A 25,976-nucleotide genomic window follows, 5' to 3' on the forward strand; every position below is an offset into this window, starting at 1 on the left:
TGTATTAAAAATAGAAAACAGAAATACCTTATTTATATAAGTATTCAGACCCTTTGCTATGAGACTCGAAATGTAGCTTAGGTGCATCCTTTTTCCATTGAAAATCCTTGAGATGTTTCTACAACTTGATTGGAGTCCACCTGTGGTAAATGTAATTGATTGGACATGATTTGGAAAGGCACACAACTGTCTATAAAAAGGTCCCAGAGTTGACCGTGCATGTCACAGCAAAAAGTCATGAGGTCGAAGGAATTGTCCGTAGAGGATTATGGATTGTGTCGAGGCACAGATCTGGGGAAGGGTACCAAAAAAATTATGCAGGATTGAAGGTCCCCAAGAACACAGTTCCCTCCATCATTCTTAAATGGAATAMGTTTGGAACCTAACGTTGGCTGCCCGGCTAAACTGAACAATCGGGGGAGAAGGGCCTTGGTCAGAGAGGTGACCAAGAGCCCGATGGACACTCTGATAGAGCTCCAGAGTTCCTCTGTGGAGATGGGAGAACCTTCCAGAAGGACAACCATCTCTGCAGCACTCCACCAATCAGGCCTTTATGGTAGAGTGGCCAGACTGAAGCCACTCCTCAGTAAAAAAGGCACATGGCAGTCTGCTCGGAGTTTGCCAAAAGGCAAATAAGATTCTCTGGTCTGATGAAACCAWGATTGAACTCTTCGGCCTGAATGCCAAGCGTCATGTCTGGAGGAAACCTGGCACCATYCCTACGGTGAAGCATGGTGGTGTCAGCATCATGCTGTGGGGCTGTTTTTCAGAGGCAGGAACTGGGAGACTAGTCAGGATCAAGGGAAAGATGAACAGAGCAAAGTACAGAGAGATCCTTGATGAAAACGTGCTCCAGAGYGCTCAGGACCTCAGACTGGGTGCGAAGATTCACCTTCCAACAGAACAACGACCCTAAACTCACAGCCAAGACAACACAGGAGTGGCTTCGGGACAAGTCTCAGAATTTCYTGGAGTGGCCCAGCCAGACCCTGGACTTGAACMCGATCGAACATCTYTGGAGAGACCTGAAAATAGCTGTGCAGCAACGCTCCCCATCTAACCTGACAGAGCTTGAGAGGTACTGCAGAGAAGACCTAAGAAGACTCAAGGCTGAAGCCTGTAGTCGCTGCTAAAGGTGCTTCAACAAAGTACTGAGTAAAGGGTCTGAATACTTATGTAAATGTAATATTTCAGGGTTTGTTTTATTATAAATTTGCAAAAATGTCTAAAAACCTGTTTTTCCTTTGTCATTATGGGGTATTGTGTGTATATTGAGGAATAAAAAACAATTTAATCAATTTTAGAATAAGGCTTTAACGTTACAAAATGTGGAAAAAGTTAAGGGATGTGAATATTTTCTGAAGGCACTGTATAACAGTGGGCACTTTGAATACAGTGTTAGAAATGACAACGAATGAAAATGCCAGGGAGGAGTTATTGTGACAGGGTAGGAACCAAAGTGTTGACAAGTGTTTCCTAGGGATCCTATAATCTGTGGCTACATTGACTGTTTTKTCTTAGCTACTTCATGTAGCTAACTTATGTTGCGTCACGTATTCCTCTTTGATTTAAAAGATACTGTTGCACAAACAACATGCTGATTTAGGTCTACACCATCACTGGTATCAGGCTGTATAGCTAATTCCGTTTGCTCTGACTCTGTACATTTATTAGCTAGCGATTAGCATTAGTGGCTACAATTACTGGCTAACAAGATTTAGGCCCAACTTGCTAAGAAAATACAAACTAGCTGTTTGCAGATGTAAGAAACACAAACTAATAGTGTAATTATAGAACGCTAGTGAATTTATATTAAGAAGCAAAGTGAAAACAGCATCGTTGTCATCAACATTGTTGCAATCGCTGCATTGACCATGCAGACTTAATGCAAGTGTCTTGTGGTCAAGGAACAGCAAATCCACACATGCTAGGACTGTGTGGAAAGCGGCATGGATAGATTTGACTCAAGTAGCGAAGTAAACTATAAAAATTGACATTATACACAGCGTATCACATTTAACAAACCAAACATTCAAATACCGTTATAGAAAGTAAAGTAAAAACCCAAACCGGTCCGTGCATCAATACCGGTATATCGTAAAATACAGTATACCGCCCAGCCCTAGGTGGAGATGTCTTCATATGCCATAAAAAACAAGTGTMCAAAACATTAGAAACATGACCAGGTGAATCTAGGTGAAAGCTATGATCCCTTATTGATGTCACTTGTTAAATCCACTTCAATCAGTGTAGCTGAAGGGGAGGAGACAGGTTAAAGAAGGATTTTTAAGCCTTGAGGAAATTGAGACATGGTTTGKGTGTGTGTGCCATTCAGAGGGTGAATGGGCAAGAAAAAATATTTAATTGCCTTTGAACGGGGTATGGTAGTAGGTGCCAGTCGCACCAGTTTGAGTGTGGGCTTTTCACACTAAACAGTTTCCCAGCCAACTTGACACAACTGTGGGAAGCATTGGAGTCAACATGGGCCAGCCTCCCTGTGGAACACTTTCGACACCTTGTAGAATCCATGCCCCGACGGATTGAGGCTGTTGGAAGGCAAAAGGGGGTGACTCGCAATATTAKGGAGGTGYTCCTAATGTTATGTAAACTCAGTATATACTCTGACTGGTCAAACTGACAGCGAATGGCAGTGACAGACTCACATGATCACATACACACAGGCTGGTGGCTATGAAATCTCTAGAACTGTGTACAGACTGTCCTAACATTATGTCCTAGGGACGATAGACATTATTACTTTACACTGCAACCTTGACATGTTCATCCTCATTCTCATCTTCTATTCACTGCAACCTGCATGAGTATTGCACTACCACGGTCACAATTTGGCACAGGCCTCACAGCCCACATCATGGACAAGGTAAGATTACACAAGAAACGTAAACAAGGAAATCAGTATCCCAAACAGGGAAGTGAGCTCAGACGATTCTCTGCATTAGCCAATCACAGTGCACGCACACAGGTGCCAGGAGGTGGCTGTATTTTTCCTCCTTCTCCCCTTTAAAAAGGGAATCCATGGAATGCTATAATTAGTGGTTGCCATGGCACTGTGAAGCACAGATGAACAAAAGCTATTGGCAGGAATTTTTCACCACAGGGTAACTTCTGGGGAGGCAGTAAATCCACTTTAAAGTTAGCTGGACATGTTAATACGACAACCAGATGTTGTACGGCAAAGGCTTTGAACAATCATCATATTGTAGACACAAGTTGAGTCCCATTAACACTACCAACTTGGAGTGAAGCTCTTTGCTATTTTTTTTGCATTCAAGTAGACAGGGATTTAACCTTTTAAAATACGAGAGCCTGATACTAACAATGCCAAATGAAAWACACATTCCCCCTACCTTAAGTTAGCATTGTTTGCCAAGGAAAAATCTGTAACTTCATTTATTCTATGCTGTCTGTTAGTTTCCATGTACGGGCCTCGAACGGCGGAATTCGGGACGGAGATATGGCCCAGAACGAAGGAGAGTTATTGTAAATTGTTGAACTGGATTCATAAAGCATCTTTACTCGTGGAGCCATTTATTTGCGCGATCTGTTTTGGCTCTATTTGCAACTTTCCGAACCCTGACCACATTTCAGACGAATAAGAAGATATCTAAAACAGAGGTAGCCCTATACTTTGGATTTACGACAGACATCAGAATCCTCAGATTCTATTTCAGCATGTTTTTTGCATGAAGCAAACTTTTAAATCTTTTTTCTCTTAAAAAAAAAAAGTATAAGCCTAGAATATGAATTGAAGTTGGCATTAAAAATATCAGCTTTGTGTCTCAATTCTCTTTTTTCCAATCTGTCAATGATAGTAACGTGAAAAAACGCAGACTAATGTCCTTGGGAAAAAACCCGCTAAAGGAGAAGAGAGGAGGTGCTGGGGTGGGGAGGAGAAATCCGTTGACTGATGATCACAGGCTCTAAATCCAGCAGGATGACAACCCACAGAGTCAGGTTTCCTCCCCTCCTCTGATCCCAGTCCCCTTCAAACAAACTCCCACAATTCTTCCACAAACTTACAACAGCTACCCTTCCTAAATGTTATTCTATTTACCCGAAAGGGGAATGTTTATGGACCACAGGGTTAATTAATAAAGTTACTTGGGAGCAGCAGCCAGGTCAGGCTGTGGTGGCCATGTTGACGTGTGGTGGAGTGAAGGGAGGAGAGAGAGGGGTCAGGGGTTACAGAGCTGAGGAGGGAAAACTGCTAACAGACACAGCATATATTCTGTAATAAGGGGCTGCATGAAGTGCTCAAGTCAGCCCAATTACTGTCAAGTCTCAATTATTTGCTCCTGTGATTAAAACTCACTGGAACACTGCACACAATTAGAGTCTTGTTCAAGTTATGGAATTGTAAGAGTGGCTTGAGGGTGAAATACAAATATCAGCACGATATCATAGGCATAACATACAGCAGTGAAATGTTGAGTTTTAAAAAGTATTGATCATCAGGGAGTAGCCACCAAAGTCAGGGCTCATCAACTTCCATTGTACACCTTAAATAGATTTATGAGGTACAGTATTAATTCTTATAAGCTCGTAAAACTGTATTTACAAGCTATCTACACAGCACAGGTCTCTGATAGTTATTTTGGGGAGAGWACAAGGCCTCTGGATGCAAGCGTGTATGAGAAAACGTGAGTCTGAATAAGAGGTTATTGCTGGATAATAAGTCAATGCACAGTTTGTTTGTGTGTTTGTAGAAGGGAAATGGACAGCTACATCAGCCAGTGCATCGGGTCTGGAGGTCACAGCTGCCATCTCCACATTCTTGGGATTGAAATATGGGCGTGTGCRAATTCCAGACATACAGGCCAGATTTCAACACTGTAGCCAATAGTTACAAGCTGTCCAAGAGATGTCTTTATTATCCTGTGGCCTCGCTCCCTTTATAGCAACCAGCTTAACCCAACTGAGTCCAGGGGCTTCAGAACCAACCCCAAAGAATGTATGGGTATTGCACATGCTTTCACCAACCCTGCACTGAGCTAACCAACAGACATTGTCAACTAGGCCGAGMAGGGCGAATTACCATTACCAAGTCATTATGTCAATAAGTATGTCCATGTCATGAATTATTAATGTAGTTGCTTATGGTGTTCATAAGTTATTTGCTCAATAGACTAGATCCATGATGAGCAGTTTAACCGGTTTAAGCAATAATTCCTACAATATACCACCAATACCTTTAATTTCATAGTCATGATGATGGACTTCATGTCAGTCTTGACACAGATCCAACAGGAGGCAGTACTAGATGAATTTTGTTGTATGTTGGCCTATTCCTGTAGCAGAACAACAGGTCAAAGTCTCTATTGCTGAACACATTCGGTACAAGAGGCTGCACAAGACCTCCAGCAGTGGAACCAATGGCTTTCAGCTGCCAGCCCAACCAGCCCCAACCCATCACATCCAACATCCGCATTCAGACCTTGAGGACCGGGCTTCTGCAAGACGGGAGGCTGTGTTACCATTTGCTTCTTGCATGACCGGGGATTCCTCTACTGCACAAAGTCAAGGAGCGGAACCAACGGCAAGCAGCTGTGCTGACCCATCAAGTCCTCTCCCAGTGCCTTTATGAAGACAACTTATTAAGTCCTGGAAGCTGCTTGGTAAGGAGATCTGGGAGTTTCGCATGATTGACATGAGCTGCCCACCCCTAGTTGACATACTGTTGCTGCTTTAGCCAACTCTGTTGCAGTTGTCATGCTRGCTAGAGCAGTTAAACAGAATGGTAACCAGGCTAGAGTTCCCTGCCTGTAGTGGCAGCCATTTTGAGAGTAAACCTCCCCCTCATTTTTTATTTAAAAAAATTATTTAACCTTTATTTAACTAGGCAAATTCTTATTTACTCATCATTTGGCCCAATTTCAAGGTACGCCCTCCATTAAGACTTGATACGTGATAAGGTGCATACATGTCTAGACAGAAAGGTAAACTCATGTAAAAAGCCCAAGCACCACATATTCCTCTTTGTTTACCTACAATATCCAGTTTCAAGCACAGCGGTGCCTCTAGCTCCTGCCTGGGTCTCTTTGATCCAGCACACCCGTTTGTTGTCCTGGGACTGATCTCACAGAGATATCAGGGTATCTTTTGTGTAAAGAGATACATGTTCATCCCTCCCACCTCCTCTTTATACTATTCTATCCATGTTCTCTGCTCTCTCCTGGCCATCTAAGGCCACAGTGTCTGAAGGCTCTCCAGCTCTAACCGCAGCTCTTGACAAAGAGGGTTTGGCGAGACGGCGCTGTGACATCTTGGAAGTGTCTGGTGACACAGCCGTCTGGTGAGTTGCAGACCAGGGCCAGCGGCTGTTGGGGCTGAGCGTCAGTTAGAGGCCAGTAATGAAGTCTGACCTGTCCTCCCTGAGCTGAGAGTGAGTGTGAGGATGGGGGTGGTGGCCGAGCTGGAAAATTCCAACCATTAGCTATGTTCACCAAGTGSGCAGAGGCTGAAGAAATTAAGAGAAAAAAACTAAGTGATTCATAAGAACCTTCACATCTACAGTATATCAGAATGACGTAAGTACACCAAGCTGCATGCAGTTATATTAAATGTTTGAATATTAATTGAATCCAGGAAGAATAATACAGTGTATTCTCAAGACTGGTTTTGAACAACTATGAGAACAAATATAGGGGAGTCACTATTGGAACCATAGATGAAGGTCCATTATAAACGAAATATACAATGCAATTCTGCACATACATGAGTGAGGGATTGTGCCTTCAACTTAAATACCATTTGGACAGGGTGTTAAAAGGGCATTATACGGGATCATATTACATGCTAGTAACTATTAATAAAGCATTACAAAATTTATCAAATCTTCCATTAGGCCTATTCCCCCAGGGAGCTGAGTCAGCCGTGGGAGGACCAGTAATGAAGCCTCACTAACTGCTCTCTCTAACTGCTCTCTCTAACTGCTCTCTCTAACTGCTCTCTCTAACTGCTCTCTCTAACTGCTCTCTCTCTACCAGAAGAAGAAAGAAAAAAGAGCAACCAAATTTGAAGTTATGACAGAGTGCTGTTCAGATCCAGCTTTGATCCTGGTTTATAGGATAGTATGGCTTGGGTGGGTACCTTTATGAGCTTTGCTTTGCCCCATGCTCAAGGGCCATACAGTATAGAGCATGGACTGGAGCACAGTCTGGAGCAGGGGCACTGGGAGCTCACCCCTCCTGTTATTTTCCATACGTGCAGGTACGGGAGTCAGCTGCCCCCCCCCCCCCGAATCCCTCTCACCCCCTAACCCGTGGGTGAGAGCATTAAGTTGGGTTTCTTTAGGTGAAAACGTTTAACATCAACAAAAGCGGCTTACAAGCTTCTAAGAGACCCAGATTGTCTCCTTCACCAGCAAATTAACTGCCGAAGAGGCCAGGAGGGTCCCATTTCTCAAGTTTTACAACAGGCAGAAGTGTCTCAGTGTTAAAGCAGGTGATAAATTGTACCGGGGGGGGAAGAAAAAAGCATTTTGGCCCAATTCGGTTGATCCTGGGTAAAGGTATGCATGGGGTAAAAGCACTATGTACAACATAGCAACCCTGAGGGCAGAAACAGGGTAGTGTTGACCTGTCTGTCAGTGGAGCTCCTCCCTGTACTCATGTAGCAGGCTAAATCCTTGACACACACACACACACGCGCACACACACACACACACACACACGTTGATCAGGAACAGGCTGGAGGGTGTGCTGTGGTGTATTAGACTACTGCCTGTGCTTAACTCACTCCACATAGATGCAGACCTGTTCTAAGAAGCCAATGGAAGGCTCTGGAAGCAAACTGGGTGGTTCCCTCCCTTCTTCCCTCATATTTTGTGTCTTTCTGTGGCAGGCAGTGCTCATCTCTCCTTTCCCCTGATTTCCCCAGAGACACCAGGGTGCTTCTTCATCAGTCAAGGCTGAGGCTGGGCGTGATGGATGTCTCTGTACAGTGGTTAATGGGCCAAATGGATAAAACGGTAGCGTGAAGAGCCCTGCCGCTACTTCACAGGGGTTCACATCGAGGTCCAGGACTCCAGGCCCCCTCAGACCGCAGCAGGCATAGCAAACAGTTGTTATTCTTTATAATGTGCAAAGCCTTGTCAAACTGACACCCTGAAATCCATAGCACAAAGATCAATTTCAGGCCGCCTGGCCGGTCGGGGCTTGCAGCTGTCAGACAGCTTGGCATATTAGTTAATGTCTCCAAAAATGATCTCTCACTGGGTGAAAGATATCTGAGGCGTGATTAAAAAAAAGAGGGTCTATGCATTCATATCAAGGCTTTTCTGCATGTTTCCATATATGCCCCCTAGTCATAATCGCGTATTCAACTGATAGAAATGTTTAAATTCATCCAATATGATGAAACATTCCAGCTGGATGAGGTGTCATGTTTTTATATGTTTTCCTGCACACCATGGAAACAAAAAAATGGTACTTGGTACAAAATCAAACACGCGTGAGATAATAAAAATATGCCTGCTATCTGAGAAAGCATGAAACCAATCCAAACTTGTGGCCGCTACAATAACATGAATGTACTGTAGCAGGAAGCAACGCACGGGCAAAACCCCTCCACGGGTGAGTGGAGTGTGAAGGAAGAGGTTAAAAACATGACATGACCCTGAATAGTTCAGTGTCAGCGGGCTCTTTGGGGGTTGTTCAGCCTTGGAAGGTCAGGCCAGTCTCGGCAGCACAGGTAGATGCAGCTCTCTCGCTCTCTCTCTGGGAGAGCAGCAGGAGCTGAAAGGTGCCTTGAGAGTGTTCTATCAAGACAATTACAGGCTTGGAAGAAATCAATGCCTGAAAACCTATTGAGATGAGGCTAACTGCAGTCAAACGCCTGACTGACTGACTGACTGACTTCAAGTTCACAGACTCAGACTCAGACTCATCCTCTGCTCTGACTGTTTCCCCCTGATCCTCAAATCATAAAAAAACAAAGTCACCATGAAGGATAATCTTACCATTCAGACACTGCCAATCTTAATGCATTTCGCAGACCCAGACAGAGATCCTTCATCTCCTCAACAGATCTGCTGAGCTGGCCTTTTCCTTAATAGTGGATTTTGGTCATGACATTCAAGGATAAGTCCATTTACTTCTCAGAGTAAAACACATACACACAGAAAGAAAGACTATAATCTTACAATGGGTGGATTAATACTTTCCATGTATCTCAACAGGAGTTAAATACTGTAGTTCCTAAATGTATAGTTCTTGGACAAACACACAAAGGCCTGAAATGCCTGAGGAAGAAACTCCAGTGCAACCTTATCGGGAGGGGGAGGAGGAGGGGGCCTCTATAAAGCAGGGCGTAACGGCCAAGTGCTGTAATCATACACGTAATCCCCTGCCTAATCTCACGGATCACAGCCTTTGAGATCAAACTGATATTTGACACGATCTTGTCTGACTGCGTACCCTCAAATTACCGAGGCATTAAAAAGCCTCTCCCTCCATGTGAGGAGGGATTCTGTGGCGCACCGTGCTCCAACACGAGGGTAAAAGGAGAGGCCCAAAGCCCTGAATACGAGGGTAAAAGGAGAGGCCCAAAGCCCTGAACACAAGGGGAAAAGGAGAGGCCCAAAGCCCTGAACACGAGGGGAAAAGGAGAGGCCCAAAGCCCTGAACATCTGGGGCCAGCCAGGGACTCGGAGACTGTGTACCAGACAGCCAGGCTTATCCTTCCCTCTTATCTTTCTATCTCCAATCTCTCTGGAGACACAATACTACTGTACAGGGGATTGGAACTGAGAGCAACTCAACGTCGGCCTGTAATTCAAACCTGTCATCACAGAACAAGAGGGACCTATTTACTAAATACAGTGGCTGAGGAACATCAGCTCTTTATTCAGACACGGAATATATATTTTTTTTACGAAAGCCACAGATACCAGCGAATGCATCCAAATGGCTGCAATGATATCCTTTGCCACACCTCGCCCACCCAACTGCCTAATGTGCCACACCTCGCCCACCCAACTGCCTAATGTGCCACACCTCGCCCACCCAACTGCCTAATGTGCCACACCTCGCCCACCCAACTGCCTAATGTGCCACACCTCGCCCACCCAACTGCTTAATGTGCCACACCTCGCCCACCCAACTGCCTAATGTGCCACACCTCGCCCACCCAACTACCTAATGTGCCACACCTCGCCCACCCAACTGCTTAATGTGCCACACCTCGCCAACCCAACTGCCTAATGTGCGTGGAGGGAGTTTGCTGTGTGCACACCGGCACCTGATACGAGTATAAACCTAATCTCTCACAGCCACAGAAGACATTTCTCTAATGTCATTTCTCTACAAGGATCTAACTCAATTCGGTAGGAAATTTCCATGCGAAAAGATGTAAGCAAAAATATAGTTGTACACAAATGAACCTCTCCGTAACTACTTGCTACCATAAAGAGGAGCTGACATGAGTAACTGCAATATTTATATTTTATTTTGTATGCTGTGGAGTTGGAGATAAATAACGAAATACACAAAGTAAGTAAATGATTAAGGAAAGCATTAAATGGCTCCAGTGTAAAATATATTTCAGTCTGTGGTTTGCAGGAAGGCCGGGGGAAAACGACTTGCTAAATGCGCCTCGCTTAAAAAAAAAATGGCAACCAACGTGGCAGAGTTCTCCCCCAAAGAATGTAAGAGCGGCACTGCACCACCTTGTGGACTGGCCACTACGGAAAATTAAAGCTGCAATATGTCACTTTTTGGGGGACCAAACCAAATTCTCATTTGCTACGAGACTCAAAATTGAGCTCAGGTGCATCCTGTTTCCATTGAACATCCTTGAGATGTTTCTACAACTTGATTGGAGTCCACCTGTGGAAAATTGAATTGATTGGACATGATTTGGAAAGGCACACACCTGTCTATAGAAGGTCCCATACCACAGTTGACAGTTCATGTCAGAGCAAAAACCAAGCCATGAGGTCGAAGGAATTGTCCGTAGAGCTCCGAGACAAAATTGTGTCAAGGCTCAGATCTGGGGAAGGGTACCAAAACATTTCTGSAGCATTGWAGGTCCCCAAGAACACAGTGGTCTTCATCATTCTTAAATGGAAGAAGTGTGGAACCATCAAGACTCTTCCTAGAGCTAGCTGCACGGCCAAACTGAGCAATCAGGGGAGAAGAGCCTGGTCAGGGAGGTAACCAAGAACCCGATGGACACTCTGACAGAKCTCCAGAGTTCCTCTGTAGAGATGGGAGAATCTTCCAGAAGGACAACCATCTCTGCAGCAATCCACCAATCAGGCACATGACAGCCCACTTGGAGTTTGCCAAAAGGCACCTAAAGGACTCTCAGACCATGAGACACAAGATTCTCTGGTCTGATGAAACCAAGAATGAACTCTTTGCCCTGAATGCCAAGCGTCACGTCTGGAGGAAACCTGGCACCATCGCTACGGTGAAGCATGGTGGTGGAAGCATCATGCTATGGGGATGTTTTTCAGCRGCAGGGACTGGGAAACTAGTCAGGCTCCAAAGTGCTCAGGGCAGACTGGGGCGAAGCCAAGACAATGCAGGAGTGGCTTCGGGTCRAATCTCTGAATGTCCTTGAGTGGACCAGCCAGAGCCTGGACTTGAACCCGATCGAACATCTCTGGAGAGACCTGAAAATAGCTGTGCAGCGACGCTCCCCATCCAACCTGACAGAGCTTGAGAGGATCTGCAGAGAATGGGAGAAACTCCCCTATTATAGGTCTAGCAAGCTTGTAGTTTTATACCCAAGAAGACTCGAGGCTGTAATCACTGCCAGAGGTGCTTCAACAAAGTACTGATGAAAGGGTCTGAAACTTATGTAAATGTKATATTTCAGTTTTGTATTTTTTATATATTTGCTAAAAATTCTAAAAACCTGTTTTTGCTTTGTCATTATGATGTATTGTGTGTAGATTGATGAGGGGGGGAAACAATTTAATCCATTTTAGATTTAGGCTGTTATGTAACAAAATCTGATAAAAGTCAAGGGGTCTGAATACTTTTCGAATGCACTGTGTATGTACGCCAAACACCAGTCTCAACGTCAAAAGTGAAGAGGCGACTCCGGGATGCTGGCCTTCTAGGCAGAGTTGCAAAGAAAAATCCATATCTCAGACTGGCCAATACAAAGAAAAGATTAAGATGGGCAAAAGAACACAGACATTGGACAGAGGAACTCAGCATCCCGGAGTCGCCTCTTCACTGTTGATGTTGGGACTGGTGTTTTGCGGATACTATTTAATGAAGCTGCCAGTTGAGGACTTGTGAGGCGTCTGTTTCTCAGACTAGACACTCTAATGTACTTGTCCTCTTACTCAGTTGTGCACCGGGGCCTCCCACTCCTCTTTCTATTCTGGTTAGAGCAAGTTTGCGCTGTTCTGTGAAGGGAGTAGTACACAGCGTTGTACGAGATCTTCGATTTTTTGGGCATTTTCTCGCATGGAATAGACTTCATTTCTCAGAATAAGAATAGACTGACAAGTTCCAGAAGAAAGTTCTTTGTTTCTGACCATTTTGAGCCTGTAATCGAACCCACAAATGCTGATGCTCCAGATACTCAACTAGTCTAAAGGCCAGTTTTATTACTTCTTTAATCAGAACAACAGTTTTCAGCTGTGCTAACATAATTGCAAAAGGATTTTCTAATGATCAACTAGCCTTTTAARATTATACATTTGGATTAGCTAACACAACGTGCCATTGGAACACAGGAGTGATGGTTGCTGATAATGGGCCTCAGTACACCTATGTAGATATTCMATTTTAAAAAATCATCGGTTTCTAGCTACAATAGTCATTTACAACATTAACAATGTCTACACTGCATTTCTGATTAATTTGATGTTATTTTAATGGACATAAAATGTGCTTTTCTTTCAAAAACAAGGACATTTCTAAGTGACGCCAAACTTTTGAACAGTAGTGTATGTGTAGATATATATCTTTTTTACTTTATTTGTTATAATTTAAGGCCAGACACCACACCCTAATGGCTATTTTTGTGTTCTAGATTGCAGGAAATGGCAGTTACAGGGGTTAAAATACGCAAAATGATTTAAGTTATGACATCAGGGAGAAGCCGCACGGAGGAAACCTCTGTCCCCGGCCAGACATACTTGTAGAGATTATCTCGTCTGGCTGAGCTGTGTGTTGGTACTGTCTGCATTGTGTTTGCCTGGGAAAGAGGACAGCCAGACCATGAAACCATCAGCACCTGTCCTAGAAGAGCGTCAATGCTGATGAGCGAGGGGAGGCTTGGGAGAGGCCAGGGGGACAGTCCCTGTGGATTGACGGGACAGGCTGGGGCCTGAGGAGGGACAGCGGCCCTGCAGCCCCTGGGGCTCTCAAAGCTCTCTTTCATTGGGGTTGGGGGTGCAGAGGGGGTGGCTCTGGGGCTGGTATTGTGCTCCCTGACTGCCTGGCTGGCYGACCCYTCCTCCTCCCTGCATCTGCTGGGTTGGCACCCCTGGGACCACAGGTTATCTCCCTAGGAAATCACCTTGACCTCCACACAGCAGAACAATCAGGAATGGGTCAACAGGCAGGCAGAGAGATTATAGAGCTGAATTTAGATATGTGTTAGGAGAAAAGGGCAGTTCTAACTTTGTATTGATTTCTCAATACAGGGTCCAATTCTGTAGCATGCAAGCAGTTACATGACTGACATGGTGTAATGCAAAATTAGTATTTAACCATGTCAAATGTTGAAAATGTTTCAGATATCACACTATCAGAACTTAAAACCTACCCTACATAAACAGTTGACTCAAAACACATTCCTCTGAGGCATAACTGGGGTAGTACCTCTGAGGCATAATACAGTTACATGCATGTACATATTCTTAAACAGCCATGTACATAATGGTACTACATAGCACCSCTAACATTATCCCTAAATACTGTGATATGTTAGTAAGCATTCAGTCAGCACCCATTCGGCAAGGAAACGCAATGAAAGGGCTTCTGTTGGAGAGGCAGGGTAATAGAGATATGCCTAAGGCCACCCTGTTGCAGAGAGAAGCACGAACTGGCGTACACACAGAAACACACAGTCATCACACACGTACCTGAGGCCAGCCACATTGGGCTGGTTCTGGAGGTGCTGGTTCTGGAGGTGCTCCTGCCAGCGGTGGTGTAAACAAAGGGATGGAGGAGAGGCCTGCAGGCAGCAGGAGCCCGGGTGAAGGGGCAGGGCAGGGGCATGGGTCTGGAAGATGTGGCACTCCTGCTGGTTGCCGTGGCAGCACAGGGGGGGATGGAATGGACAGCGGTGGCAGCACGGGGGAGGTGGAGACAGCGGAGGAGTAGAGGGGAAGGAGGTTGTGGAGGGCAGGAGCTTGGACAACCTTTGAGAGTCTGTGAGGTGTGAGGAGGTGGAGGAAGAGGAAGGGCCCCTTAGGGAACCGTTGATGATGCCTCCATTCTGACTCACTCTGGATCTCTGCTGCGGCTCCTTGTGTGGTGGTGTTGGCCTTGGTTGGTGCCTCTGCCTCTGCTGTGTTCTGGGTGTGGAAACAACGCTGATGTCCCCTCTTTCCGTGCTGCTGAGGCTCGCACTGRCCTCTGGGCCGCTGGCCGTCGTGGTGACGCTGGGTGACAGGCTGCCATTGCTGAGGAGCAGGAGGTCACCATTGGCGTCACTCAGGGCCATCGTCCTCCTCCTGCCGGCCTGGCGCAGGGTTTGCCACTCCTCTGCAGAACATAAACGGAAAAGGGGAGGTAAAGCAGACAGGCCAATAGTTAGCTCTTAACTGTAGCTAGTCATGTTGACATTCAGATGAACATTGACTCTATTCACACAGAGCTGGTGAGCTGAACTGAGTGGGGCAACGAGAGGAAAGGAGGCCTGGAGCCAGGGAGTAGCGTGGGCGAAGGGGAGAGAATGAGACAGTAAACAGTACAAGGGTTCACACTCAAAACTCAGATCAAAACAGAATGCAATGATCAGTCAGGAAAACAGATTATTAACTTGTTCTTTCTAGGCCAGGAGGAGACTGGGAACAGATACATGCAACACAAAGTTAATTAGTGATCAATCCTCATTGATTTTCTGAATTAAAGCTAAATGTGAAATATTAGTCAGTCACTTTACCATATTTCTCTACCTTCCTCACTTACATTTTTGTCTGAATAGTGTGATTTATAAGATATGAATATGATACAATAGGGTATGAATTGGCAGCCTCTGTTCAGGGAGCATGAGATAGGCTATTTCTACATTATGAAAAGTATAAAACATTTCCAACAGAAAAAGATTAAACAGAGGTCTTCAAGTGTTCATGTTGCTRGCATTTCAGCCCCTATGACTCTTATTACAGATTACTTTCAGGCTATGTGTAATATAAAATGACTTCAGTTGGGACATTTTGGAGTAAGATTATTTTTTTTTTACATTTTCTTTTTTCCATGATATGGCTTGACACACTTAAAAAAAAGTAGTGAATTGCCTTTCACAGGTTGTGGTTGGTTGTTAAGTTGGAAGGTAGCCAAACACCAACCCCCGCTGAAACAGATTTGACGTGAACCCAGATAAATAAATCTCTCTCAGTCTAATGTGACGGGGAGTCCTGAGAGAACCTCATCTCCCTACAATAACTAATGGCTGAGGTGGGGAGAAAAAAACTACTTCTCACTAGTTCCCACGCAGTACGGTCTACTCCATCCACATCACGCCTAGGACCGAGAGATAGATATGAAACTGCACTAGATGGAAATGTACTGCAGTGCAGAAAATCCCCCTGTACATCACAACACATTATTACTACCATATCATAACGCATAAATATTGCCTTAAAAAACAAATCTACTGAATGTGGCTTCTATTCTTCTTTATTTTCCTATTTGATAAACTATGCAACATTTTTAAAGGCTACWTTCTTTCTTTGTAGACATTTTGCATTTAAAAATGTTCACATCTGTCAAGACAAACTTTACACATGACACAGCTTCTTGCAAATTACGTTCCCTCAAACTCACTACGGACCCATTTCTCCAAGTTCGGCTTGGCTCCATGTGATCGCATAGGAACCCAGTACACACATACAATCGTAGACGACATCAAATTTATTGATGCCAAACTAAACTGGATGTGTTTGTGTTCAACYGACACCCATTAGGATATATAATATAGCCTTCTCATAAAACCTTTTCTCCATGCAGGGAAACAGCCATGATGCAGTGAATGTGAATGAATGTGTTCTGTGATGCCTCAACATGAATAAGGTAGGGGGTAACATGAGACTGACAGCCCAGTCGGGTCAGAGCTGTGGGAATGGGGGGGAAAGGAGAACTTTCTCTCTCTGTCTGAAGGGCTCCGAATAGCAGGCAGTGCAGGGGAAATGAAGGTTATGTTTTTAGTTTACCAAAAATCACAAGTTACCAACAATGATAGAAAAGCTGGCAATGAAATGATTAAGTATGAAAAAGAGACTTAAGAGAGTAGCCTGGATCTTTGTGATATGAACTGTGAAAAACATGACTATGCTTGGCTAAAAACATCAGTTGCATCCCTCTACCTGTACACATCTTCCTTCAACATTGCTCCACGGCCACTGGAATTTAGATGGCTGTGTGGGCTCCAATACTGAGCGCTGAAATCCAGGTGAGACATCTAGGCCAGTCTGTAGTCTGACACAAASAGGGCTCTGTGGCCCTCAGGAAACAACGGATAGATTACAGTGTGGAACGACTGCTCTAAAAAAGAACACTGACGACATGTCCTTAACAATTAATTAATTAATCAACTGTTTATACATCTATTTTTTTGTGTGTATCTGCAAACACTGGGATGTTACACATTTTGSTTTTAAGAACTGACGGTCACACTATGCTTACGACCGACACAATGAGATTTGTGGAAACTGCAAAGATTTAGAATAACGGATGCATTTTTCTGCATTCATGTTGAGTTTGTGATTAATTTGGGGTGAACCTGTGCAACTACGAGGTATGCAGCAGGARGCAAAGTMCCTCATCCCTTTATTTTAAAGCTAATAGGACAATCATTAATAAGAGGACTCAGTCAAGRCAGTTAATAACTTCCGCCAAATAACAGAATATATCCTGGAAACTACAAGTACATGCCTGAGAGGACTTTGACATTCATATTCTAATAGTGTCTGAGAAGCTTATGACAAGCTTGAAACTTTGGCCCATTTCCACAGCTGGGTTTTACATACCTATATGGCGTTCTTGCTCAAGGCTACTGCATTGTATCAAGTTAAATAGGTAAATAAGCTGGTTTGGTGTCATACCRTCATCATGCCTTGACCAATCAATGTGAAGCTGAAATGAAGACAAGCAGCATATTTMTTTTTTCTATTTTATACATTAGCCATAATGTATTACAATGCATTGCTCCAGAGAGAGCATTAGGATTAATTAAGAAAATAAACTATAATGTTGCATCACTATGAGATATGAAACCATATGAAATAATTTGAGTAAAATGTAGTTTTGTTTCAACTTTAAAAGTAGGCTGCGTGACCACTAACGTTCTAACTAAGCTGCTGTCACACTGAAGAAGCTTCTCTGTTTTGTCGATGTATGGCCATATTAACMTACCAAATATAATGTTGATCAACTAAAGTTATGTAGATTACATGATGAGGCTAAACGCCTCTAAATAAACATTCCGATAAGAATCTACACCAGCGTTCAGCAAAAAACCGGTGCATCCCATTCAGCGAAACATCACTTTTCATTATTTCGTTCCAATACCTTGTAACAGCGGAGAAGGAATCAGCTATCTATATCGTATCCTAAACTTCTACTTTAGTATCCAAAACAGTTGGAACAACAGACACAAATATACATGTATAAACCATTAAGATTATGGGTTTTAAAACAGTATTTTTCAGAGGATCAATGCACAACAGACATTTAACGGATTTTTGATACGGTACCTTATCGAAGTGTTCAAGCTCTGGATGCTTGCGTTTCGTTCGTGCTGTCTAAATTGAATGTATTGACCAAAAACGGATTACGTTTACAGTATCCACCACTAGTTTAACAAAACACACCGAAAGAGAGCAACACGTCGCGGCGAAAGAACGTCGTTTCTCACTGAGAAGCGGACTGCCGGAATGACACATACATGCACCCTGTCTCCGTAAACCCAGGCGGTGGTCTGGGTGTGGGACTGCGCACTATCCCACTGATAGGATGTTCATGATGATGCTTGTCGACTTTTAACCCAATCAAGGCCTCTGCAGCACACAGCAGCTGGAGGAACGGAGGTCCATCATCATCATCATCATCAGTAGTAGTATTACCATCACTAGCTAGTTATGCCGCGTTCAAAACAACTGGGGACTCGGAAAAATACGAGGTCAAATCATGACGTCAGTGATCTTCAGGTCGGTAAGTCTGAGCTCTAGAAAGAGGCCTGAGTTCCCGAGTTAGAACTCCGAGTTTGATTACCGTTATAATCGATTTTTCTCAGTCTCAGCTCCTTTTTTCCCGAGTTCCCAGTTATTTCAAATGCACTGAAGTAGGAAGTCGGAGATTTCCCAGTTCTCAGTTACGAGTTCTCAGTTTAGAACGCGGCATGTGTCTCGTGTTGCCATACCTTCAAAATCACGTCGTTTTCCGACGAGACTACTAGCTAGTAAACAGCAAAACAAACTAGACTAGAAACAATGTGTTATGRGTCTGACTTATTTCATAATCACGACAGGAAAATGAAAATCTTCTGAGCAGCTTATTTTAGGATGTTATTCAGACAATCACTGACTATTATTAAGAGGTTTCTAAGGCCAGGATTCAATCCGATGGCGCTTTGTCGCCTATCTGCATTCAAGATAAACGCTGCATACTGTATGTCGGCTCAATTGGAAATTATTATTTTAAATGTAAAGCGCATTATAACGCGGATTTCCAGCCAGAGGGATGTGTAAGAGAGAATAATGACCTAACACCAAGTTTACAAATGAAACTGACCAAAGAAATCAGMTGTCAACGGCTACTTATTAAGTTGTGAAATAATCACGGTTTTGGTATCAATACACCTTTTTGTTTTACCTCAAACCACTTCATTATGACCCCACCCACGTCATGGCCTACACCAAATTAAAGGTTACAGTCCAGCTGTGTTCTGTCCTTTGGCTGGGTTCTATAATGTAATAACTCCCTAAAATATACTCCCCTTTAGCTCAGACCTCCCTTTAGGTCAGACCTCTCTGCCCTGCCCATTCCCTTGAAATAACTGTGGTTTGATTCAAAACACACTGTGGACTTTCTGATAAAACCATACCCAACCAACAGTTGGGCCGCCGCCACACAATAAAATGTTTACCATATCCTTTGGACTATTTCAAGAACATYTTGTGCCCATGTTGCATGTCTCCATTACACCACCATGCAATATCACAATCTTTCCCACATTGAAAAGATGAAAACCGGAAAGAGCTCGTCTTCCGGACTGTTGGAAAATCTTTGGACACTTTCTGTGCTCAGAGCATTCTGCTCAGCAGGGGTGGTTCTTCCTCACATGGAATCATGGAAAGGGAGAGGCTATACCTGGCTTTAATTTCAGCTGTCCGCCAGCATCAGGACACAGTTCATATAGCACACCATAATATGCACTGCAGTAGGGTGCTGGCTCCAAGGAAAGTACCTAGGTTTTCTTTGTTTAGAACAGTTGTGTTTACCAGCAGCAAACTTTCAGGTCAACTTTCAATGAGTCCTAACTGCTGTATAGGCCTACATTGTGGTTTGTTATGTACATCTGTAGTTTCAATGASCTATACTAATGCTAAACTAGTAGCACATCCAACACAAATCTTTCGATAAACACTCACCCTGTTTAAGTGATTACTAGCCAACAAAAAMAGTATAGCCTAATGTAGGCCTACTTGCAAAGCAAAAATACAGTAGACCTACACTACATTCTGTAGGCTACTGTACACACAAAGAAAATAATAACAAGCCATTTGAATAAATTACATAACACAGAACCAAGAAAGTTCCACTCAACAACAAAGCCTGTGCGTGTGACCAAACATGATTATTACCTATTCATATACAGTTGAGTGTACATTACAGCAGTGGTTCCCAAACTGTGGGGCGCAGGGGGACCTCAGWCCGGCTTTAAACTTACTCTTGAAAGTTGTAATAGTAGAATACACAAGGTGTAATTTTGAAATTGGGTAGTGCATCATCAGTTCCTCTTGTCATGTTAGTCATTSGATATCTTAGAGAGCTATTTATAATTGGTCAGAAATGTCCAGATCAACTAGCCCATGTCAGGTAATGTTTTTTTTRTTWTRWTTTTTTTGCCCATAGATATTGTTGTAATTTTTTAGTCACTCAAATATAACATGAATATACATTAGACATTGCAAAATGTATAGAATTGCAAGAAAATGTGCTTTAAAACTGCTAAATGTTCTTTGAACYCCATGACAAAATGTGTAGATTTGCTGAAAATAAGCTTTAAACCTGCTAAATTYTCTCCATCAACGAGGGGTGTGAGCAGTTTGTGTCATGAACAGTGCTGTGCGCAGGGGGGGGCGTGGGATGTTCGCCAATGCTGGAAGGGGGGGCCGAGTGAAAAAGTTTGGGAACCACTGCATTACGGGCTAGTTAGCTCAGTGTGAATAAACGGCTTTATGGTTGAAGTGCAGAGCCTATAGCCCCATTAAACCTCATGAGTGGCTAGGATTATCACACTAAAGCCTGGTGTATCAGTATCCAGCCATGCCTGTGGTGGTCATCTGCCTGGTCAGCCCAGGCCATCCGCGTCGAGCGAGGATGCCCCCTTTGAAATAACAAGAGGCTGGCTGGCGGCCACTGATGTGGTTTCCCTGGACTGCAGGGAAACCACATCAAAGGGCACAGTAACGGGATGAAGCTGTAATCAAAGGGGCGGCAGGGTAGCCTAGTGGTTAGAGCGTTGGACTAGTAACCAAAAGGTTGCAAGTTCAAATCCCAGAGCTGACAAGGTACAAATCTGTCGTTCTGCCCCTGAACAGGCAGTTAACCCACTGTTCCTAGGCCGTCATTGAAAATAAGAATTTGTTCTTTAACTGACTTGCCTAGTTAAATAAAGGTAAAATAATAAATATTTTTTTTTTTAAAGCATACTGGTCCCAGCACTGATCACCCACAGTTCAAACTGACGGGGTCAGCCAACAATGAAAGAAAAAAAAGGAGAGAGACATTTCTAAACACTTTCAGGAATGGACCTGGAGTAAGACCGTTGTAAGAACGGGTTTTCTGTTTCATGTTCCCTGTTATAATTTGGAGCACCAATGGAAATGTGATAAAGTTTTGCAATAGCCTGCTCTATTGGAGCGTGTCCTTCCTAAATGCAAGGGTCAAAGCAATATTGAAAGTACTAGGGTGACAGAAAATACTGTAGGACAACTGAAGGATCCCTTACAAAAGATACACGTTCAGGTTTGCACAGATGCAGAATACATTTAGGCCTACGCTTAAACAAAATGCAGCACAAATGCCCAAGGTAAAGAGCCAAAGCCGCTCCCTCTTGCACATTCCAAGGACATAAAACTTCAAACAGCTGAGAGAAAAAAAACATGCACTGCACAAAAGTTTCCTGCTATAAATTAAACATGATCCAACTCGTTTTGATTTGGAAGCACATTTACAGTGACCTAATAGGCAATCGTGAAAGCTGAAATCAGGCAGGAACCATCCGTCAGATAATGTTACAACCCCATTGTGCATTGCAGTTACCCCTGCATGTGGTAATGGGGGGGGGGGGGTAGTATCAATCTCATCTTGCAGCATTGCTAACATTGCTTTGTGGCTTCTGTGAGTCTAAGTTTCGGAAACCTAGGGAAACCAAATACCTCTGACATCTCCAGAGTGAGGACGGACATCTCCCACCCGATTAACACTCCCCAAGTCCGCAGGGATGGCCAGGACTTACTGCCAGAGTCAGACAAGGCCTAAAGAGAACACTCTAGGTTGGGCCTAAATCTGTACATTTATTAAAGTACACTAAACTTTATACACACTAACTGAGGCTTCATCTCTCCCTATGACCACAGACAGTTAGAAGAATAGCCTTTGTGCTGAATTATCCTCGTTGTCTAGCTGGAGATTCAAGGGACCAAAGAACAAGTGCAAGGAGTTGCTGGAGTAGCAGGAGAAAGTGCAACCACAACCAGCTACATGCTGTAGCCATATGACCTGCTTCATGTCCCAGAAGAGAAGATAAACATGAAAATAGGCTAGAAAAACCTTGAAATTAAAGAGATACCGGGGTGGTGTAGCTGGATGGCCGTAATGCTAATCTACATTCCTCTTATAGGTGTTGATGGGCAGCTTGGAGGTGGAAATGAGATCACAAGCACCTGTTCTATACTCACTTTGACAGACTGATTTGTCATTTGCTGATAAATGGTTTGTCCTTTCCTTTCAAGTCCTCTAAGGATGGAATAGGCTTATTATCGTGATGATCAAGAACAAACTTATTTTTGGTCACAATGAATTGCTAGGCCATATCTTCGACAATCCCAGAACACACACCAACAAAAAAAAAAATAGATGTGTATGTTTCAGAAGACAAGGGGAAAGGATTCTTAGAACCCAATTAACAGAGGGTTGTTCTTCAGCCTTGCTCCAGCCTTGGACTGGGAAGTAACCTCCCACCCCACCAGTACCACCCTCACAAAGCCCTTTGGCACAAAAGCAGGCTCTGCCCTCTAATTACAGTTGTTTTTACAAAGGATTTCACATGGTGTCAGGGCTTTGGACTGGACCTTTGTCCTCCTTTCACATACAGCGGCAGTGCACCCTCGGCTTTCTCTCTCTCKCCACCTCTATCCCTTTTCTTCCTCTTCTCCTCAAGTGCAGGGATTTTTTTGCCATTGTAATTCTTGGGCAGGCCACCTAAGCGTTGTGTAAAAAAATTATTATAATAATATTCAGCTAGACAGTCAGGGAGAATTGAAAATTCCCAAAACAATCAATTTAGCAGTATCCATTTTGATATTATGTTTGAGCAAAACAGCATTATCCTTGGCAAAAATGCATAGAATTCCAGGAAACTAGCTTTAAATAAAAAAAATACAAAATCTCAGCTCTATGGCAGAATATGGACATTAGAGTATTAGAAATCCAAGGCTTAAAAACAAAGGTGTCCATGTATGCCGATGACTCAAGTTTTATATTAAGTCCGCAAGCTAGATCCCTGCAATGTCTCATTGAAGATCTTGATAACTTTTTCGTACTCTCTGGACTAAAACCTAATTATGATAAGTGTACAATATTACGTATTGGATCTTTAAAAAACGTTTACATTACCCTGCAGTTTACCTATAAAATGGGCTGATGGTGAAGTAGACATACTTGGTATTCATATCACAAAATATATAAATAAGCTCTCCACAATGAATTTCAATAGAAAAGTTRTAAAAATAGACAAGATCCTGCAACCATGTAGAGGTAAATACCAGTCTAAAATTGCCCTGATTAACTCCTTAGTCATATCTCAGTTTACTCACTCACTTATGGGGCTGCCTACTCCTGATAATTAATTTTTCAAATCATATGAGCAAACAATATTTTGATTTATCTGGAACGCTAAAGCAGACAAAATAAAGCGTGCCTATCTGTATAATGAATATGAATTGGGTGGGATGAGATTATTAAATATAAAAGCACTAAACCTCTCTCTAAAAGCTTCACTTATTCAAAAGTTTTACTTAAACCCTAAATGGTTCTCAAGTAGATTACTAAGAAAAGCTCATCCATTGTTTAAAAATTGCCTCTTTGCCTTTGTGCAGATTGCCATGTCTCATTTTTGATTCATTGAAAATGAAACTTTTTTCAAAGTGTCTCTCTTTTTCAAACAAGCATTGCAGAGCTGGCTACAATTTTCCCCTGAAAAGATAGAACAAATATTACAACAAATATTATGGCTGAACTCAAATGTGCTGGTTGAAAAAATACCTGTATTTATGGGAAAGATGTTTGAAAAGGGTATTTTGTTCTTAAATTATATTGTAAATTGGAATGGTAGAGTTATGTYCTTTATGGAGTTATCAGAATTGTATGGGAAGGTCTGCTGAATCCAAGAGTACAACCAATTGATTACAGAATTACCCCAAAAATGGAGGAGGCAGGTGGCAGCGGGAGGAGGTAGGGAACTGGTCTGTCTGTCCAATATAAGGATTAAAACTGGCGGAGGAATAAAAATAGCATAAATAGGAAAGTATACCAGTTTAATTTGAGGACCAGGATGTTGACAACTGTGCCATTCAGATTGCAAAATAGTTGGGAAGAGATTTTTGATATAGCGATTCCATGGTACAAGGTGTATGAGTTGATATATAAAACAACGCAAGACTTCGTGCTTTTCAGCTAAAATTATTATATAGAATTCTTGCCACCAACAAAACGTTGAATATTTGGGGCATAAAATCATCAAAGCTCTGCAGATTTTGTTGTGAGGATACAGAATCAATAGACTATTTTGGTATTGCCCTCAGGTAGCCTGTTTCTGGACTCAGGAATGGCTGAAAATGCATAGCATTGATCTAAAATTGACCCTATAAATAGTACTGTTAGGAGATCTAGAGAGACTGTCAATTACTAATTTACTAATACTCTTAGTAAAAGTATTTATCTTCAACTCGCAATCTGTGGATTCTACTCGATTAGAAAGATTGAAATTGTACGTTAACCATCACAGCATAGTTGAAAGATATATGTTGCGTAGAAATCCGAAGAGGGTGGCCAGCAGAGATAGGTGGAATGGGCTGAGGATTGGGATGTGGAATTGGAGACAAGTGGGAGTGRAGTTGCTGTGCGGGAGATAGAATGATGGTCAAAGATAAAAGTCAAAAATAAAGTCAAAATAAAACATAATAAAAAGTACATTTGAATGACACTAAGTGGCAGTGTTTTTACAACTAATGCTGGTTTGCCTGAGGCTGATGCCGTGCAGGTGTTTGTACACATGCATATACACACACTCTCATTCAAATAAACACATACAACAACACACACACATACATGTAATAGTGCCAGACATGCACACAAACATATACWGTTGGCATTGCTGTTATGATTTTAGTTGTCCTTGATGTCCTTTGTTTTAAATGTATTACTTTTCTTATTGTTTTTGCATTGTTGTTTGCTGTTTTCTTCTTTCTTTTTCTTTTTTCTCTTTAGTTCATTCTCTTGGTTGTTGGTGCATTGGGAGGGTTTTTGGGGGTGGGGAATGGAATTAATTGTATTTTTAATTAAAAATGTTCTTCTTGTGGGGGGTGAACGGTGGGAGGGGTCTCGAATGGTTGAGGGACAGCTATTGGGGAACTGTGGGGGGATCTTGGGGGGTTCGGGTTCGCGTTTTTTGGCCTGGTGGGAGATCTGTCAACGTGCCCTTGAGCTGGGAATTGACCCTGGATGATTCTGTGTGTTGCTCTGAATGGGAGTCTGTTGGATGACTGGTATGGTGTAGTTGTTGAGCAGCTTCACTACAAGTATATTGTATGTTTCGGATATTCAATAAAATACATTTAAAAAATATAAAACCCAAAAAGAATATGTAGAATCGCAGGAAAATAGCTTTAAAACTGTAACATTTTCTCTCAGCTGCATGCCAAAATGGGTAGAATTGCAGGAAATGAGCTTTAAAACTGAAAACAATACATCTCAGCTCCATGGAGAAATTTGTAGTATTGCAGAAAATTGACTTAAAATGCAAACGCTCATTGCCACGCCCCTGCCACGGCCCATGCCACGCCCACCACCTAAGCACCTTTTTGATCCATAAAAACACGTTCAGTGCCAGAAGAGACACCGTGGTATAGTTCGTCCTCTGGTCAATGACAGTTTTAATCCCTGTCTAGCCTCTCAGAGAAGGGGGCTCTCAGAGCACTAACAAACTGAGGCTGGCACTACAGACACTAGAGAGTGACAGTGGAAGGAAGGAGTAGTTGTTTGATCTTGGGCTTGCTGAGATGCTAACGAAGGGCTGAGACAGACAGGGCAGTC

The 25,976-nt window shown here is 43.0% G+C and overlaps 1 protein-coding gene across 3 annotated transcripts in view; it reads right to left on the minus strand.

The window, feature by feature from the left end:
* Window positions 1–25,976, minus strand: part of LOC111972631 (protein dispatched homolog 1) — a 70,587-nt gene that overhangs the window by 11,696 nt on the left and 32,915 nt on the right. Inside the window, exons 1-2 of one of the 3 annotated variants that reach the window (XM_023999643.3) lie at window positions 17,912–18,147; window positions 14,075–14,699 (exon numbers count right to left, since the gene is read on the minus strand). In XM_023999643.3, the coding sequence (XP_023855411.1) occupies window positions 14,075–14,658 (584 nt within the window). In that variant the 5' untranslated portion in view covers window positions 14,659–14,699; window positions 17,912–18,147. Of the gene's footprint in view, window positions 1–14,074; window positions 14,700–16,522; window positions 16,709–17,911; window positions 18,148–25,976 lie in introns of those variants that run through there. The other 2 variants (XM_070446564.1, XM_023999644.3) reach the window with 2 other exon arrangements.

The sequence above is a fragment of the Salvelinus sp. IW2-2015 genome, linkage group LG14 (genome assembly GCF_002910315.2).
Source record: "Salvelinus sp. IW2-2015 linkage group LG14, ASM291031v2, whole genome shotgun sequence".
NCBI classification, from domain to species: domain Eukaryota; kingdom Metazoa; phylum Chordata; class Actinopteri; order Salmoniformes; family Salmonidae; genus Salvelinus; species Salvelinus sp. IW2-2015.